Below are 20,710 nucleotides of genomic sequence, written 5' to 3' on the forward strand. Positions count from 1 at the left end.
AAAAACGCATTAAAAGTGCAAAATTCCCGAACAAAAATCCAAACATGCAAAAAAATATGTAAAAAGTAACGTCCACAACGTTTTCCAAATGTGCAGTGCTCAGAACTAGCTCAGAAAGTGCTTCACTCCCTATGTGCCCAGTCTCACCAGCCTCTTACCTCTAGGAGGCTTAAAATAAGCCTTATGTGAAATCCCAATGGCAGCTCCTCTTTCCCTCCAAATGCAGCAGCGGATCAACTTCACTCCACAAAGGCAGCGCTTAGCCAGTGTACAAGCCCCTCTTCATTTGAATCAATGACTCCCCATAAGGCACATATGGAAGGAATAAGGTTGCTTTCACATTGCAGCGTGGAGCCGCGGTGACGGTATAGCCGCGCTATTTGTAGCGCGTCTATACTGTCGTATTTACAGCGATATTTGGGCGCTAGCGGTGAGGTTTTAACCCCCGCTAGCGGCCGAAAAAGGGGTTAATACCGCCCGCATATTACCGCGCTTTCCCATTGATTTCAATGGGAAGGCGCGGTATAGGAGCGGTGAACACACCGCTCCTATACCGCGGTAAAGATGCGGCTAGCAGGACTTTTGGTGCGCTCCTGCTAGCGCACCGCTTCTGCAGGGCATGATTTTTCATGCGGTATAGCAGCGCTATTTTTAGCGCTGTACCGCATGAAAAACGCCCCAGTGTGCAAGGGGCCTTACGCTCACAATAGTGTAAAAACGTCAGCATAATTTTAATATAGACATAATAAACACTCACATTTCAGGTAAGGATCATGTGGTATTGCCATACTCGGGAGTAACAGCAGAATGTGTTTTGGGGTGTAATTTGTGGTATGCATATGCTGTGTGTGAGAAATAACCTGCTAATATGACATATTTGTGGAAAAAAAAGAAAGAAAAATCTTGATATTGCAAAGAGTTGTGGGAAAAAAATTACAACTTAAAAAAACTCACCATGCCTCTTTCTAAATACCTTGGAATGTCTTCTTTCCAAAAAGGGGTCATTTGGGGGGTATTTTTACTTTTCTGGCATGTTAGGGTCTCAAGAAATTAGATAGGCTGTCAGTACTTCAGGTGTGATCAATTTTCAGATATTGGCACTAAGGATGAGCTCTGGCGTGTTCGCAAAGAACATGTGCAGAGCCCGCCAGGAAGTGTGTACGGCGCTGTGCTAATCACAGCCAGGGAGACATTGTCCCGATGATCGGCTGCAGGGATCGTGAAATGTCTCCCTGGCTGTTATTAGCGCAGCGCCGTGCACACTTCCTGGCGGGCTCTGCACGTGTTCTATGCGAACACGCCAGAGCTCATCCTTAATTGGCACCATAGCTTGTGGACTCTATAACTTTCACAAAGACCAAATAATATACACCAATTTGGGTTATTTTTACTAAAGATATGTAGCAGTATACATTTTGGCCAAAATTTATGAAGAAAAATTACTAATTTGCCAAATATTATAACAGAAAGAAAGAAAAATTCATTTTTTTTTACAGAATTATTTTTTCTTTTATAGCGCAAAAAATAAAAAAAAACAACGGTGATTAAATACCACCAAAAGAAAGCTCTATTTGTGTGGAAAAAAGGACAAAAATGTCATATGGGTACAGTGTTGTATGACTGAGTAATTGTCATTCAAATTGTGAGAGCACCGTAAGCTGAACAATATTAAATAACAAACATTCTACTTACCTCCACTGTGCAGCTCGTTTTGCACAGAGTGGTCCCGATCCACCTCTTCTGGGGTCCCTCGGCGGCTGTCTCTGGTCCTCCCCACAAGAACTACACACATTCATGCGAGAGAGCTCGCATTGTGTGAAGTCCTTGCGGGTGCGCTCCCCGTGATACAGTGAGCGGCCATAGCCGCTCACTGTATCACTCGGCCCCGCACCTCGGCACGCCACATCACTGGATGTGATTGACAGCAGCGCCAATCTCTCCACAACTTTATCCATGACCTGTCTGGTGTGTTCCTTGGCCTTCACAATGCTGTTTGTTCACTAAGGTTCTCTAACAAACCTCTTAAGCGCTTCACAGAACTGCTATATTTATACTGAGATTAAATTACACACAGGTGGACTCTATTTACTAATTAGGTGACTTCTGAAGGCAATCAGTTCCACTAGATTTTAGTTAGGGTGAGGCTGGGTTCACACTTGTCCGACAAACGGTCCTACATTGGGAGCTCATGTCGCATGACGTGTGAAAATCAATGTTTCCCTATGGGAGCGTCTTAACTGGTCCTACACAAGTCGGTCCGACTTTGAAAATGCTCCCTGTACTACTTTTGGTCCTACATTGATCCTACTTCAGCCCATTGAATATCATTGAAGTTGGACCAAAGTAGTATCCTGTTCATGAAAGTAGGATGGATGTAGGACCAATGTAGGATAAATGTAGGACCAATGTAGCAGAGCAAAGTAGGATGAAAGTAGTGTAGCCTGGCTGGGTTCACACTACTACACTACTTTCATCCTTCTTTGCTCTGCTACATTGGTCCTACATTTATCCTACATTGGTCCTACATCCATCCTACTTTCATGAACAGGATACTACTTTGGTCCGACTTCAATGATATTCAATGGGCCTGAAGTAGGATCAATGTAGGACCAAAAGTAGTACAGGGAGCATTTTCAAAGTCGGACCGACTTGTGTAGGACCAGTTAAGACACCTCTCATAGGGAAACATTGATTTTCACACGTCATGCTACATGAGGCTCCCAATGTAGGACCGTTTGTCGGACAAGTGTGAACCCAGCCAAAGGGGGCTGAATACAAATGCTCGCCCTTTTTTTATATATATTTATTTGTAAAAAAAAATTGACCATTTATCATTTTTCTTCCACTTCACAATTATGTGCCACTTTGTCTATCACAGAAAATCCCAATAAAATATATTCACGTTTTTGGTTGTAACATGACAAAATGTGGAATAATTCAATGGGTATAAATACTTTTTCAATGCACTGTGTATATACAATTTAAAGTTGTTTTAGTTTTTCTGGCAGTGAATGAAGGAGTTTGTAAGGGGGGGGGGGGGGGTCTGGGGTGCACCTGCCATTTTCGCCTCGGGTGCTAGAGGTCCTTGTCCTGGCTTTGTGTGATAACACAGTGTGACATTGCTTGGGGACAAACACCCTGTAATATTTAGACAATGAACCTGTTTGCTTATCAGGGTATAAATTACAGAGAATCCCAACTGCTTTCTTCACATCCATTTCCCCACACACATATACACCTATTGTGTGCTCCTACCGCTGGTATGCTAATATCCATAATGTCTCCACTGGTGATGTTCATCCTCCCGGTCATAGGTGAGTTTATCATTTTGTTTCGTATTTATAAGATAAAATAAATTCCTAGTGTGTCAGGGGTCTATGGAGAGGACACCAGAGCAAGTTTTGACTATACCGTTGCCAACCACATTGGATTGCTTGCCCTTCCTCTAAGCTTCATACATCAACCCTCTCAGCCATTACTTCTATAATTGCCATGAAATCTACATAACTCTACGTAACTTAGAGGAACATTTTACTGGCAAACTGGTGTCCTAAGAATACTACCTTGCAGTACAGAAGAGCATAATAAAACATTTTAAATATGCTCATAGATAGGCACAATGTACCCATAAATGATGAGATATATTTAAATGACAGAACCATTGCCACTGCTTTCAGAAACATACAAAGAAAGTCAATGTACTCTTATAGGTGACCTCTGTTTAAGTAGAAGAGCTGTTTGTTTTCATAGAGGAGCAAATTTAAGAATGTATACCACATATATTGTGTGTGTGTGTGTATATATATATATATATATATATATATATATATATATATATATATATATATATATATATATAGTGTGGTGGTGGGACCCTGTGCGACCTTAACCACTTGCCGACCGCCACATGTATATGTACGTCCACAGAATGGCATGTACAGGCATATGGGCGTACATGTACGTCCCTGCCTTTCCGCGGGTCGGGGGTCAGATCGGGACCCCCCCGCTACATGCGGCGGTCGGATTCCTGCGGGGAGCGATCCGGGACGACGGCGCGGCTATTCGTTTATAGCCGCTCTGTCGCGATCGCTCCCCGGAGCTGAAGAACGGGGAGAGCCATATGTAAACACGGCTTCCCCGTGCTTCACGGTGGCGGCTGCATCGATCGAGTGATCCCTTTTATAGGGAGACTCGATCGATGATGTCAGTCCTACAGCCACACCCCCCTACAGTTGTAAACACACACTAGGTGAACCCTAACTCCTACAGCGCCCCCTGTGGTTAACTCCCAAACTGCAACTGTAATTTTCACAATAAACAATGCAATTTAAATGCATTTTTTGCTGTGAAAATGACAATGGTCCCAAAAATGAGTCAAAATTGTCCGAAGTGTCCACCATAATGTCGCAGTCACGAAAAAAAACGCTGATCGCCGCCATTAGTAGTAAAAAAAAAAATTAATAAAAATGCAATAAAACTATTTTAAGCGATTTTTTTTTACCAAAAATAGGTAGAAGAATACGTGTCGGCCTAAACTGAGGAATTTTTTTTTTTATATATATGTTTTTGGGGGATATTTATTATAGCAAAAAGTAAAAAATATTGCATTTTTTTCGAAATTGTCGCTCTATTTTTGTTTATAGCGCAAAAAATAAAAACCGCAGAGGTGATCAAATACCACCAAAAGAAAGCTCTATTTGTGGGGAAAAAAGGACGCCAATTTTGTTTGGGAGCCACGCAACTGTCTGTTAAAGCGACGCAGTGCCGAATCGCAAAACCTGGCCTGGGCATTTAGCAACAAAATGGTCCGGGGCTTAAGTGGTTAAAGATTGCTGGTTTACGCCATATTTTGAAGAGAAAGACACACTGGGCCGGATTCAGAAAGAGATACGACGGTGTATCTCCTGATACGCCGTCGTATCTCTGAGTTCTGACGGTCGTATCTATGCGCCGGAATTATAGAATCAGGTTACGCATAGAAATCCCTAAGATCCGACAGGTGTAAGTGTTTTACACCATCGGATCTTAGGCTGCAATTCCAGGCCGGCCGCTAGGTGGCGCTTCCGTATTATTACGCAACGAATATGCAAATTAGTATTTACGTCGATTCAGAAACGAACGACCGCCCGGCGCTTTTTTTTCTTACGTTGTTTTCCTTCGGCTTTTTCCAGCGTATAGTTACCCCTGCTATATGAGGGGTATGTGCGGCGTATCCTATGTTAAGTATGGCCGTCGTTCCCGCACTGAGTTTTGAAATTTTTACATCGTTTGCGTAAGTCGTTCGCGAATACGGATGGACGTAATTTACGTTCACGACGAAAGCAATGACGTCCTTGCGATGTCATTTAGAGCAATGCACACTGGGAGATTTTACCGACGGCGCATGCGCCATTCTAGTAAAACGTAAAAAACGTGGGGTCAAGGGAAATTTAAATAAAACACGCCCCCTACATCCCTATTTGAATTATGCGGCCTTACGCCGAAACACATACCCTATGCCGCTCTAACTAAGGGCGCAAGTTCTTTGTGAATAAAGAACTTGCGCCCAAAGTTAGAGCGGTGTAACGTATCGGAGATACGTTACGCGGGCCGGACAGATACGCCAATGTATCTGAATCCGGCCCACTGATTGCAAAGCTGTGTGTTTGGCTATTTAGGTCTGACCTGACTATGGCTCAGGGCCCCACCCAACAGACAAGAAGTCTCTTCCTGGGAGTCAGGTGGACTTCCATCCCTCTGAGAGGAGTCTGAGCATGCATGTCTGCAGGAGGCAGATGTCATTGGTGATTGAGCAGCCAGGCGCTGATCAGTAGTATGTGAGGAGAGAGCTTAACTCTAGGAAACTCTGTTTGTTCTGAGGAGCAGACTGAGGCTGGGTTCACACTACTACACTACTTTCATCCTACTTTGCTCTGCTACATTGGTCCTACATTTATCCTACATTGGTCCTACATCCATCCTACTTTCATGAACAGGATACTACTTTGGTCCGACTTCAATGATATTCAATAGGCCTGAAGTAGGATCAATGTAGGACCAAAAGTAGTACAGGGAGCATTTTCAAAGTCGGACCGACTTGTGTAGGACGCTACAAGACGCTCTCATAGGGAAACATTGAACACAGAGCAAAGTAGGATGAAAGCAGTGTAGTAGTGTGAACCCAGCCAAAAGGCCTGAAACAGCCGGATGGCAAGAATGAAAGCCAGGAGGATAAAGTGTTGAGTATGCAAGGTACAGTAATGGTGGAAACCCCCTTGTGAGGGCTACTGATGTATTTGTGAACTTTTTGAGCTTTTAAATAAAAATGGGCTACCAGGCCCTTAAAAATTCAGTTCTGGACTGGTGTACTCACTAAAAACGCACCTACCGCTGGAGTCTAATCACCCCAATCTTACAATATATATATATATATATATATATATATATATATATATATACACACACACACACCTTTTCAAATGAATCCCTTCATTTCAATTTGTTTCCCCTTTGTGCATGCAGGTGTGTGAATGAAGAGCCTTTTACTTTATTATGCTTTAGGCTGGGTTCACACCAGTGGTGGACTGACAACTTATGGGGCCCCCGGGCAATAGAAGCTTTCAGGGCCCCCGGGCTTACAGATGGCCACCACAACAGGAGGCAGTGCAGAGGCGGGGCAGCTGAAATCTCTGGATTTTCACATCGAAAGCATGTCAGTTTCGGACATATCAGGGACAGATGTAAAAAAAACACAGATTTTTACATACTGTCCCTGGTTTTATTGAGCCTGGCAACCCTGATGGGGCCCCCCGGGCAGTGCCCGAATGTCCCAATGGTCAGTCCGCCCCTGGTTCACACTGAAGCTGCTCACAGCAGGGGTCCGGTGTGTGTCTGTTCATGGTTTGAGGTCTGATTTCAGCCCAAATGTTTGGCTGAATTCAGACCTGAAACGGGCAGAAGACACACAGGACTCTTGTCCAATTCGTACCGGAGCCGCTCCGGAGATGTGTGAACCGGCTCCATAGAGAGCCGGTCACAATTTCCTGACATGCAAATTTGATTCGGGGAAATCCGTATCCAATTTGCAATAGTGTGATCCCAGCCCCAAAGTTTTGAGCATGACAAACGGGAATGAGCTGTTCTGTCTTGGACCTAAAAATTTAGTTATACCAGTCGATTTAACCACTTAAGGACCGCTGCATGTACATATACGTCGGCAGAATGGCACGTACAGGCACATTCACGTACCTGTACGTGTCTGCCTTCCCTCGGGTCGGTACATGCGGCGGTCCGGTTTGCTGTGGGAGCGATCCGGGATGAGGGGGCGGCCATTGGTTTCTGGCCACCCCCTCGCAATAGCTCCCAGCGAATCAGATGCTTCCTCTTCCTGTGTAATGTAAACACAGGCAGAGGAAGTGATGTCACGCTCCACGAGGCAGTCTTTTTGACCGGAGCTCATGGAGTGAAGACATCTCACGTGAGTTGCAGCAACACTACATTAACACCAGTACACATAGGCACACGTTTCACCCCCAGATCACCCCAGCCCCCAGTCACAGTGTAACTGATTGCAGTGATCATTTATTTACTGATCACTGCATTTAGTGTCATTTGTGACTGTAAAAAGTGTTAGGGACATTAGCTTTAGGCCCCTTTAGGTCCAGGGTTGCCCTCTACCCCTCCCCCTAATAAAGGTTTACCCCTTGATCGCCCCCCAGTTAACCCTTTCACCCCCGTCACCAGTGTCACTAAGCAATCGTTTTTCTGATCGCTGTATTGCACGGCGGCTGATATCAATAAAATTTTAGCATCAGTCAGGGTCTGCGTCGCCCTAGGCAGTGTTAGGTTAGTGCCAGTAACGCTTACACCCACGTGCAAAGCATACACCCCCCTTAGTGGTATAGTATCTGAACAGATCAATATCTGATTTGATCAGATCTATACTAGCGTACCCAGCAGTTTAGGGCTCCCAAAAACGCATCAGCCCAGATACCCGTAAGCACCTGCGTTTTGCCCCTCCACCCAGCCCACCCAAGTGCAGTATCGATCGATCACTGTCACTTACAAAACACAACACACATACCTGCAGCGTTCGCAGAGTCAGGCCTGATCCCTGCGATCGCTAACAGTCTACATTTGCTAACAGATCAGGTGCTTTTTTACCTGTGAATCCTTACTAGTGTACCACTAAATTTAGAGCCCAAAATGGCAAAGCGAATGTACACTAGTAAAGAGGCCTACGAGTTTCTGAGCATGACAGATGGTGAAGAGGAGGTCATGCATCTTTTAGATTCTGACTCAGAATACATCCCCGTAGAAGACAGCGGCTCCATGTCAGATGGCTCTGTTGACAAAGGTGAGGTCCCTGCTAAGGGTCGGCGTAGCCGACCCATTCTGATGTTGTTGAGGCGCAAGAACTGCAGGACCCCCGTATGGAGCAGAGAGCCAGTACTAGCGCCGCTATTCTTTCTGGTGAACTGGCAAGCACCAGCGGCCTAGTACACCCTGGTCGTTTATCCAGCACTGCAGTATCACGTGGTGACGTGGCGAGTCCCATAAGTGCAGTTCAAGCTGGCGAGGTGGCAAGCACAAGTAGTGTCCCACTGCCACCAAGAAGAAGACAAAGACAGGCCCGTCATGCCCATAGTGCCCTTCCTGCAGAATTCGCCATATCCTGATTGGGTCCCCACCACTTCTGCAGAACCTGTACTTCCCCTATTCACTGGCCAACCCGGTATTCAGGTGGAAACAGCTGATTTTACGTCACTTGATTTTTATTCACTGTTTTTCACGGAAGATCTCTATAGATCTATTGTGGACCAGAGTAATTTATATGCTGGTAATTTCATCGCTGCTAATCCCCAGTCTGTCCTTGCCAGAGAATGGAAACCACTTACGGCTTGGATGAAGGGAGGTATTCTATTGGTGGGCATACCCACCAATCAATCTCTTTTTTTTGTTCAGCCAACAGGCTACATGAAAAAAAAAGATTACAATGACAATTACAAGGACCATCAACGTACTGGTATGTTGCTGGATTTTGAATGGTTATACCAGAATGATGCCTGTGGGTTTAGGTATCATCTTGGTATCATTCTTTTCAGCCAGCGGTCAGCTTTCATGTAAAAGCAATCCTAGCCGCTAATTAGCCTCTAGACTGCTTTTACCAGCAGTGGGAGGGAATGTCCCCCCCCCCCCAGATATAAACAGCACCATTGGGAAATTGGGAAAGCATTTTATCACACCGATCTTGGTGTGGTCAGATGCTTTGAGGGCAGAGGAAAGATCTAGGGCCAGATTCACAAAGGTTAGCGGATCTTTAGATCCGTGTAACCTATGTGAATTAAGATCCGCCCTCGCAAGTTTGTGAGGAAAGTGTCAAATTCACAAAACACTTACCTCCAAACTTGCGACGGCGGATCCTAACTCCCCCAGCGGAATTCAAATTCCGCGGCTAGGGGAGTGTCATATTTAAATCAGGCGCGCTCCCGCGCCGATTTAAATACGCATGCGTCGTCCGGGGAATTTCCCGGCGTGCATTGCTCCCACTGACGTCAATAGGACGTCAGTGGTTGCGACGTGAGCGGGACTTGCGACGCGCGTGTTCGTGAATCGGCGTACGCAAACGACGTAGGGAATTTCAAAATCGACGCGGGAACGACGGCCATACTTAACAATACTTACCCCTGCTTTTAGCATGGGTAAGTATACGACGGGTACCGCGCTACGGAAACGACGTAAGAACACCGCGTCGGGTCCGCGTACGGTCGTGAATTTCGCGTATCTCGCTGATTTACATATTATTCAGTGTAAATCAGCGGGAACGCCCCCGGCGCCATTTTTAAATCAAAAAAAAGATCCGACAGTGTAACACAGTGTGACACTGTCGGATCTTAGCCCTATCTATGCGTATCTGATTCTATGAATCAGGTGCATAGATAGGACCAGAAAAAATCCGAGATACGATGGTGTATCTGAGATACTCCATCGTATCTCTTTTGTGAATCTGGCCCCTAGGGTCTAATTGACCTGTCACTAACTATTGCTATCATAGGGGATATTTACATTCCCTGAGATAACAATAAAAATGGTGAAAAAAAATAAATTGGAAGGAACAGTTTAAAAATAAAAAAGCTAAATAAATAATAATAAAAAAAAAGCATCCCTGTCCCCCCCTGCTCTTGCGCAAAGGCGAACGCAAGCGTTGGTCTGGAGTCAAATGTAAACAGCAATTGCACCATGAATGTGAGGTATCACCGCAAAGGTCAGATTGAGGGCAGTAATTTTAGACCTCCTCTGTAAATCTAATGTGGTAACCTGTAAAGGCTTTTAAAGGCTTTTAAAAATGTATGTAGTTTGTCGCCACTGTGCGTTTGTGCGCAATTTTAAAGTATGTCATGTTTGGTATCCATGTACTCAGCCTAAGATCATCTTTTTTTAATTTCATCAATAATTTGGGAAATATAGTGTGTTTTAGTGCATTAAAATAAAAAAAGTGTATTTTTTCCCCAAAAAATTGCTGCGCAAATACTGTGTGGAAAATAAAATGCAACACCCACCATTTTAATCTGTAGGGCCTTTGCTTTAAAAAAAATATATAATGTTTGGGGGTTCAACTTAACCTTTTTGCAAAAAAAAATATATGTTTTCATGTAAACAAAAAGTGTCAGAAAGGGCTTTGTCTTCAAGTGGTTAGAAGAGTGGGTGATGTGTGACATAAGCTTCTAAATGTTGTGCATAAAATGCCAGGACAGTTCAAAACCCCCCCCAAATGACCCCATTTTGGAAAGTAGACACGCCAAGCTATTTGCTGAGAGGCATGTCGAGTCCATGGAATATTTTATATTTTGACACAAGTTGAGGGAAAAAGACAATTTTTTTTTTGTTATGCAAAGTTGTCACTAAATGATATATTGCTCAAACATGCCATGAAAATATGTGGAATTACACCCCAAAATACATTCTGTTGCTTCTCCTGAGTACGGGGATACAGCATGTGTGAGATATTTTGGGAGCCTAGCCGCGTACGGGACCCCAAAAACCAATCACCCCCTTCAGGCTTTCTAAGGGTGTAAATTGTTGATTTCACTCCTCACTACCTATCACAGTTTTCGGAGGCCATGGAATGCCCAGATGGCACAAACCCCCCCAAATGACCCAATTTTGGAAAGTAGATACTTCAAGCTATTTGCTGAGAGGTATGGTGAGTATTTTACAGATCTCGCTTTTTGTCACAATGTTTTGAAAATGTAAAAAAGAAAAAATAAATGTTTTTCTTTTTCTTTCTTCATTTTCAAAAACAAATGAGAGCTGTAAAATACTCCAAATAGCTTGGGGTGTCTACTTTCCAAAATAGGGTCATTTGGGGTTTGTGTGCCATCTTGGCATTTTATGGGCTTCAAAACTGTGATAGGTAGTGAGGTGTGAAATCAAAAATGTATGCCCTTAAAAATCTTGAAGGTGGTGCTTGGTTTTCGGGGTCCCGAACCCAGCTAGGCTCCCAAAAAGTCCCACACATGTGGTATCCCCGTACTCAGGAGAAGTGGGTGCAAAAAAAATTAGTTTGTAAATTTCCCGCAAATTGTGGCAAAATATAAATTATTCCAGGGACTCAACATACCTCTCAGCAAATAGCTTGGGGTGTCTACTTTCCAAAATGGGGTTATTTGGGGTAGTTTTGTGCTATTTTGGTATTTTATGGCCTTCGAAACTGTAAGGCCCGGTACACACGGGCAAACATGTACGATGAAACCGGTCCGTCGGACCGTTTTCACCGTACATGCCTGCCAGAGGGCTTCTGTACGATGGCTGTACTAACCATCGTACAGAAGTCCGCGCGTAAACAATAAGCGGGTCGTGTCCGCGTCGTCGCCGCGACGATGACGCGGCGATGACGCGGCGACGTGGGCGGGCCTGCCATTTAAAGGCTTCCACGCATGCGTCAAAGTCATTCAACGCATGCGAGGGACGGCGGGCGCTCGGACATGTACGGTAGGTCTGTAGTGACGACCGTACATGTCTGAGCGGGCAGGATTCCAGCAGACGGTTTTAAAACACGTCCAGGAATTTTTGTCTGCTGGGAAAAGGCCCGGCGGGCAAATGTTTGCTGGAATTCGGCCCGCTCGCGCCTACACACGACCGAACATGTATGCTGAAACTGGTCCGCGGACCAGTTTCAGCATACATGTTTGGTCGTGTGTATGGGGCCTAATAGGTAGTGAGGAGTGAAATCAAAAATTTGCGCTTTTAGAAATGCTGAAGGCGGTGCTTGGTTTTTGGGGTCCCATACACGGCTAGGCTCCCAAAAAGTCCCAAGCATGTGGTATCCCTGTACTCAGGAGAAGCAGCAAAATGTATTTTGGGGTGCAATTCCACATATAACCATGGCATGTGTAAGCAATATATCATTTAGTGACAACTTTTTGCAATGGGGGGGGGGGGGGTTGTACTGCCCTGCCATTTTAGCACCTCGAGAAATGAGATAGGCAGTCATAAATTAAAAGCTGTGTAAATTTCAGGAAATTTACCCTAGTTTGTAGACGCTATAACTTGTGCGAAAACCAATAAATATAGGCTTATTTAGATTTGTTTTACTAAAGACGTGGCTGCCGCCTGAATTTGAGAAAGAAATAAAGAAAAATATATATATAAAAAAGGGGGGTTGCCATCCGGGACCTCTGGGCCCTTAATAAAGAAAAATAATAAAGAAAAAAATAAAATAAAAAAATATTTATACAAAAAAAAAAAAGGAGGTTTTTTTTGCCATCCAGGGCCCTGGGGACCTCTGGCCCATTTAATATATATATATATATATATATATATATATATATATATATATATATATATATATATATATATAAAAATAATAATATAATTTTTTTTTTTAAATTATAAAAAAGGGGGGTTGCCATCCGGGGCCCTGGGAGCTTCTGGGCCCTTTAATAATAATAATAATAATAATAATAATATATATATAAATAAAAGAAATAAAAAAATATATAAAAAAAAGGGGGGTTGTCATCCGGGACCCTGGGGATCTCCGGGCCCCAGGGGACCTCTGGACCCCTAAAAAAAAAATGTCCCTTTAATAAAAAATAAAATAAAAATATATTAAAAAAATATATATATATAAAAAAAAGGGGGGGTTGCAACCCGGGGCCCTGGGGGCCCCTGGGGACCACCGGACCTCTAAAAAAATAAAATAAAATTGTCCCTTTAATAAAAAATAAAATAAAAATATATTAAAAAATATATATTTTTTATAAAAAATAAATAAAAAAAGGGGGGGTTTCCATCTGGGGCCCTGGGGGCCTCCGGGCCCCTTACAGGTGTACTGCCTGTACCCCCCTGATTGCGGCCCTGCACGCAATTACCAGTTAAAGCAGCACAGTGCCAAATTGTAAAAACACCCCGGGTCCTTAGCCTGCATATTGGTCCGGATCGTAAGTGGTTAAAGCTGAACTCCAGTAATTCAATCACTTTGTAAAGTTATGCACTTGGGGGCTAAGAATATGCATGCATCATACATACTAGGGGGAGTACAACTGGGGGGATCTGTAGTGGAGAAGGATCTTGGGGTTTTGGTAGATCATAAGCTCAATAATGGCATGCAATGCCAAGCTGCGGTTTCCAAAGCGAGCAAAGTCCTTTCTTGTATTAAGAGAGGTATGGATTTCAGAGACAGAGATATCATTTTGCCCCTGTACAAATCATTAGCAAGACCTCATCTGGAATATGCAGTTCAGTTTTGGGCCCCAGTTCTCAAAAAGGATATCGGAGAACTGGAGAAAGTGCAGAGAAGGGCAACCAAACTGATAAGAGGAATGGAGGAGCTCAGCTATGAGGAAAGATTAGAGGAACTGAATTTATTCACTCTTGAGAAGAGGAGAATAAGGGGGGATATGATCAACATGTACAAATATATAAGGGGTCCATATAGTGAACTTGGTGTTGAGTTATTCACTTTACGGTCAACACTGAGGACAAGGGGGCACTCTTTACGTCTAGAGGAAAAGAGATTTCATCTCCAAATACGGAAAGGTTTCTTCACAGTAAGAGCTGTGAAAATGTGGAACAGACTCCCTCCAGACGTGGTTCTGGCCAGCTCAGTAGATTGCTTTAAGAAAGGCCTGGATTCTTTCCTAAATGTACAGAATATAACAGAGTACTAACGTTTATAGGTAAAGTTGATCCAGGGTAAATCCGATTGCCTCTCGGGGATCAGGAAGGATTTTTTTTCCCCTGCTGTAGCAAATTGGATCATGCTCTGCTGGGGTTTTTTGCCTTCCTCTGGATCAACTGTGGGTATGGAGTTGGGTGTATGGGATTGTATTGTGTTTTTTATTTTGTTTGTTTATTTATTTATTTATTTTCTTGTGGTTGAACTGGATGGACTTGTGTCTTTTTTCAACCTGACTAACTATGTAACAATGAGTTAAGACAAAGGAGCTGCATGACATCCCCTGGGCTTATCTCTATTATTTACATTTGACAGGTTTATAACTCTGTTTGGAGACACTTAGGCCCCTTTCACAGTAATGAACCTTGCTCAGCGGGGATCGCTCCATTGATCCCCGCTGAGCCGGCGCACACCCTGTCTTTTCTCCGCTCTCCCTTATGGGGGATCAGATGAACACGGACCGTCTTTTCGTGTTCACCCGATCCGATCTGCCAGACCGATGGAAAAGTATGTTTTTCCTCCATCACACTTTGGCGGGTCGGATGTCAGCGGACATGTCAACGCTGACATCCGCTGCTCCATAGAGGAGCACGGAGCGTCCGTTCAGGTCCGCCTAAAAAAATGGCAGGCGGATCTCAACGGGCCGAGCATGTGAAAGAGCCCTTAGGGGATCTAAGAGGAGAGAAACAAACACCTATGCACATCTCCCCTCTGCTGCCCATTCACAGAAGCCTTTGTATTTTGTGAATATGTACACATTATACCAAAGCTTCTGTGACTGGTTGGGAGGAGGAGAGGGGTGGGCACAGCAGTTTCAGCGACTCCCCCATTCAAGATGCAGAGCTCCGAAGGATCAATGTCGCTTTCCCGGAACTACAGTGATAGCTGTATTCTAGGAGTACTATAAAGCTGCTATAAATAACAGCTAAGCCCAGGAGGTGTCATGCACCTCAATGGACTTAAAGCGGAGCTCCACCCTAAAGTGGAACTTGTCTTTCAAAGACAGGTATTTGCACCCACTTCCGGGAGTCCTCACTGCAGGGATTCTGCGGGTATTGCTTCACTTCCCGCCCCCACCCGTTGTGTTCTGGGAAACACTCGGCTCCCAGAACACAGCGGGAACCAGTGAGGACGGCGCTGCGCGACTCGCGCAGGCGCCGTAGGGAACCGGGCAGTGAAGCCGCAATGCTTCACTTCCTGGTTCCCTCAATGAGGATGGCGGTGGGGGCAGCAGAGTGACGAGCGATCGCTATTCCTCTGCTGCTGACGGCACTGGACTCCAGGACAGGTGAGTGTCCTAATATTAAAAGTCAGCAGCTGCAGTATTTGTAGCTGCTGGTTTTTCATAATTTTTTTTCATTGGAGAACCGCTTTAACTCATAGTGTACCTTCATTTATTTTATTTTTTTTTACAAATTCCCGGATCTCAGCTCTAATGTTCTTAAAATCGGCTCTGATGATCATATCCCCAACTGACTTCCCTTTCCTGAATTGAATGCTTGGAAGGGGGAAAGGGAGGGTGTTATCCTTTAAGCATTTCCAATGTTTTTTGATAATGTTAAAATGTGAGGTGATGCTGAATGAAAAATAAATAAATAATATATATATATATATATATATATATATATTGTGAGGGGGTTACCTCAGCAGCGGTGTGTCAGACCCCCTGGATGAGTTCACTACACAAAAATCAGGCACAGCAGACAGTGTTGAAGGTGAAAAAAAAACAGGTACGGTTTATTTATACTATATACAGTGAAAAATATGACAGCAAAATAAAAAGAAACATGAAAAGAAATCCTGGTCAGCTTGACCACTTACTATATGACATGTGAAGGCCTGATCCTAGTGACCATTAACCACCATATACCATAACCACCTCTGTACCTTACCCCACCAGCCCAAACATACCAGGGACCACGCTGTGGAGTAAAATTGGCCTTCATGCCTCTTTATTAGGGATGAGCCGAACATACCCGAGTTTGGTTCGCACCAGAACGTTCGCGGGTTCGCGCAAACATTTAGAACCCCATTGAAGTCATGGGACTCGAACTTTCGAATTCAAAAACGCTCATTTTAAAGACCAATATTCAATTTAATGTTGGAAAACGTCTTTCAGAACCCAGGTCTTGCCCCAGGGAACATGTATCAATGGAAAAAAAACTTTTAAAAACGGCAGTTTTTTCCAGAGCTGCGATTTTAATGATGCTTAAAGTGAAAAAGAAAAAATGAAAAATTCCTTTAAATATCACACCTGCTGTGTGTCTATAGTAGTGGCACGTGTTTATAAATGTCCCTGCACAACATGAAATTATTATAAGAAAAAAGTAATTTAATACTGCTTGCGCACGTGCTGTGTGGCAACAATATCTCGATTATTTTAGGGGTGGTGGGGGGGAGCCATTATTTTTTTGTGAAAGCAAAATTGTAGAAAAAAGGGCACCCCTCAAACATACTGTAATTGGAGCGCAACAAAGAGCCACGTGAAAAGTAGAAAAGTATTGCATCAAAAATTGTTATTAGGCGCCCCTGTTAAACAGGGGCACAAAAATTAGGCCTTAGGCACAACACAACACTGCAACCCCTCCCAATAACTGTAATTGGAGCGCAACACGGAGCCACGTGCAAAGTATTGCATCAAAAATTGTTATTAGACGCCCCTGTTACACAGGGGCACAAAAATTGTGCCTTAGGCACAACACAACACTACAACCCCTCCCAATAACTGTAATTGGAGCACAACAAGGAGCCACGTGCACAGTATTGCATCAAAAATTGTTATTAGACGCCCCTGTTACACAGGGGCACAAAAATTAGGCCGTAGGCACAACACAACACTGCAACCCCTCCCAATAACTGTAATTGGAGCACAACAAGGAGCCACGTGCAAAGTATTGCATCAATAAATTGTTATTAGACGCCCCTGTAACACAGGGGAACAAAAATTAGGCCTTAGGCACAACACAACACTGCAACCCCTCCCAATAACTGTAATTGGAGCGCAACAAGGACCCCCGTGCAAAGTATTGCATCAAAAATTGTTATTAGACGCCCCTGTTAAACAGGGGCAGAAAAATGTGTCCTTAGGCACAACACAACATTGCAACCCCTCCCAATATCTTTAATTGGAGCGCAACAAGGAGCCACGTGCAAAGTATTGCATCAAAAATTGTTATTAGGTGCCCCAGAAAAATTAGACCTTAGGCACTGGTGGCGGAGCCCAGAAAAACAAAATTTCTTACTAGCTATCAGCAAGAAAAGTGAGGAGGAGAAGGATATTCCATCAGCAGCATAACAGGACAGTCACTCAGCATCAGCATACGCAGTCTCAAAGGGATCTGACATTTCAACAAAAAATTATTATTCAGTAACATCAGCATCAGGTGCTTGGTAGCTGGTGTTGATCCAAGCCTGATTCATTTTGATGAAGGTCAGTCGATCAACAGAGTCGGTGGAGAGGCGCACCCTGTGATCGGTCACAAAGCCTCCAGCAGCACTGAATGTGTAGGTTCTGAAAGAACACTGGATGCAGGGCAAGCCAGTAGCTCAATTGCGTACTGTGCAAGCTCTGGCCAGTGATCCATCCTCAAGACCCAGTAAGCCAGAGGATTTTTGGTGGGGAAGGTGTCCAAGTCGGATCTTGCCCCTAGGTATTCCCGAACCATGTAAACCAGACGCTGGCGATGGTTGCTGGAACCGCTCAGACCTTGGGGCTGCGGACTAAAAAATTGTCTGAACGCATCGGTCAGATGGCCACCTTCTCCACCGCTCCTTCTCTGACTCACCAAAGCCTCAGCAAGACGTTGTCCAGGGCCAGGTTTTGGTAATCCCCCCGGTTCTGGGAACGCATTGCACAGACCCTTCTGCAAGGCCTCCCGCAGAAGTTTCATCTTCTGCTCCCTCTGCGATGGCAACATAAGGTCCGCTACCTTACTCTTGTAACGTAGATCAAGGAGAGTTGCCAGTCAGTAATGATCCCTCTCCCTGATAGCACGTACACGAGGATCCTTACGCAGGCTTTGCAGGATCAGGGAGGCCATGCAGCGTAGGTTTGCAGAGGCATCCGGGGCACAGTCCTCTGGGTCACTGAGGATGACAGGATCCGCAGCCACCTCATCCCAGCCACGTAAAAGTCCACGTGTTCCTTGTGACTGTAAATGATCCCTTGAAGACTGCTGCTGTTGATGCTGAGTGCTAGGCTCCACCTCCATGCTGCTGATACAATCATACTCCTCCTCCTCATCCTCCTCCTCCTCTTCCTGTGTGCTGGGTGGGCAAGTAGGAACACTGTCTTGATAAAGGGGGCCTTGAGAGGTAAGGAAGTCCTCCTCTTCCTCCCTCTGTTCTGTCTCAAGGGCCCTGTCCATTATTCCACGTAGAGTGTGCTCCAACATGTGAATAAGAGGGACAGTCTCACTGATGCATGCACTGTCACTGCTCACCATCCTCGTGGCCTCCTCAAATGGTGACAGGACAGTGCATGCATCCCTGATCAAGGCCCACTGGCGTGGTGGAAAAAAACCAAGCTCCCCTGACCCAGTTCTGCTGCCATATTGGCACAGGTACTCATTGATGGCCCTCTGCTGCGTGTGCAGCCGCTGCAGCATGGCCAACGTAGAGTTCCATCTGGTGGGCATGTCACAGATTAGTCGGTTCTTGGGCAGGTTGTATTCCCTTTGGAGGTATGTGAGCCGAGCAGTGGCATTATATGACCTCCGGAAATGCACACAGACTTTCCTGGCCTGCTTCAGGACATCCTGTAAGCCCGGGTACCTGCCCAAGAACCGCTGCACCACCAAATTCAGGACATGCGCAAAACAGGGCACATGGGTGAGTTTTACCTGTCGCAGGGCAGAGAGGAGGTTGGTGCCATTATCGCTGACCACCATTCCAGGCTTCAGCTGGCGTGGCATCAACCACCTCTGAGCCTGCCCCTGCAGAGCTGAAAGAACCTCTTCCCCAGTGTGGCTCCTGTCTCCCAAGCACACCAGCTCTAGCACCGCATGGCATCTCATGGGCTGCATTCCTGCGTAGCCCCTCATACGCCTACGGAGCACGGCTGGTTCTGAGGAAACATCACCACAGGAAGAGGCCACAGAGGAAGAAAAAGAGGAGGGGGTGGAAGAGAGAGGTGTGTCACAACCGGTAGTAGTGTTTTGGAGGCGTGGTGGCGGAACAACCTCCAAAACTACTGTACCTTGCCCTGCGTCCTTCCCAGCTGCCAGCAGAGTCACCCAATGGGCCGTAAAAGACAGGTAACGTCCCTGTCCATGCCTGCACCTTACCACTGACCGCCCTGTCCAGCGAGGCATGGACATTGCCTTCCACATGCCGGTAGAGAGCCGGAATCGCCTTCCGTGAGAAAAAGTGGCGTTTGGGTACTTGCCACTGAGGTACTGCACATTCCACAAACTCACGGAAGGGGGCAGAATCTGCCAACTGAAAAGGTAGCAGTTGAAGTGCTAGCAATTTCGCTAAGCTAGCATTCAAACGCTGGGCATGTGGATGGGTGAGAGTGTACTTCTTTCGGCGCTGCATCAGCTGGGGCAGGGAAATTTTTCTGGTACTATCAGTAGATTGCCCGCATGTACTGTACTACCACTACTAGGTTGTGACACACCTATTTCTACAACTTCAGTGCAGGCTTCAGAGAGGAATGGGGGTCTAGTGGGGTTAGAGGTCACAGAAGGGCAAGGGGAGGTCCGCTTTGGTCTTTGGTGTGGGTCTTTCTGGTATGCTTGCCAACGAGCTGCATGGCAGGTCGACATATGTGTGGACAAGCATGTGGTGCCCAAGCGGGTGATGTTTTGGCCACGCGAGATACGCTTGAGACATATGTTGCAAACAGCAAAGGTACGATCTGATGGACATGTTTCAAAAAAGGCCCACACCAAAGAACTTTTGCTGTACCGCTGAGACACAGCAGCGCCATGCACAAGCGAAGATGTGCCACGTAATGCAGTTGGTGTGCTGCTCTTACGCTGACCCCTGGAGGGCATCCTGGCTCTTTGGAGATGTGCCTGTGCCTCGTCCTCCTCCTCCTCCGCCTGCTCTTCATCCTCATCTCTCCTATCAGGCACCCAGGTAGAGTCAGTGACCTCATCATCCCCTCCCTCCTCATCAGCACTGTCGAAAACCTGGCAGTATGCTCCAGCTGGGGGAACATCACTGCCAGATTGCTGTCCCTCTTGGCCACCCCCTCTCCCTGGGCTCACATCAATGCCTTCCTCTATCTGTGTTCCGTCATCGGAGCCTTCAAAATGCTGCGCATCTTCATGCAGCATGTACCCAACACTGTGCTGAAACAGTTCGAGGGACTCCTCAGGAGGACATGGTGGGACTAGGGAAGGATTGTGTGATGCCATTGTGCAGAGGGAAGAGGACGCCTTGGCAGCTGCTTTGCCAGACAAACTAAGATCAGTCTGTGTGAGAGAGGATGAGGAGGATGAGGACGGCTTGGTCATCCAGTCCACTAATTTCTCTGCATGTTGAGGCTCAACACGGCCACCTCCCGAAAAGAAGGACGAGCGGCCACGGCCACGTGCTGAAGAG

General features: G+C 45.5%; 1 protein-coding gene across 1 annotated transcript in view; it reads left to right on the forward strand.

Annotated features, from left to right (window-relative positions):
* Positions 1–3,216: 3,216 nt before the first annotated feature.
* Positions 3,217–20,710, forward strand: part of LOC120930525 (snake venom metalloproteinase atrolysin-C-like) — a 42,367-nt gene continuing 24,873 nt past the window's right edge. The window contains exon 1 of the mRNA XM_040341703.1: positions 3,217–3,314. Coding sequence (XP_040197637.1) covers positions 3,263–3,314 — 52 coding nt within the window. The 5' untranslated portion in view covers positions 3,217–3,262. The remainder of the gene's footprint in view (positions 3,315–20,710) is intronic.

This window comes from Rana temporaria, chromosome 3, assembly GCF_905171775.1.
Source record: "Rana temporaria chromosome 3, aRanTem1.1, whole genome shotgun sequence".
In the NCBI taxonomy this organism is placed as follows: Eukaryota; Metazoa; Chordata; class Amphibia; order Anura; family Ranidae; genus Rana; species Rana temporaria.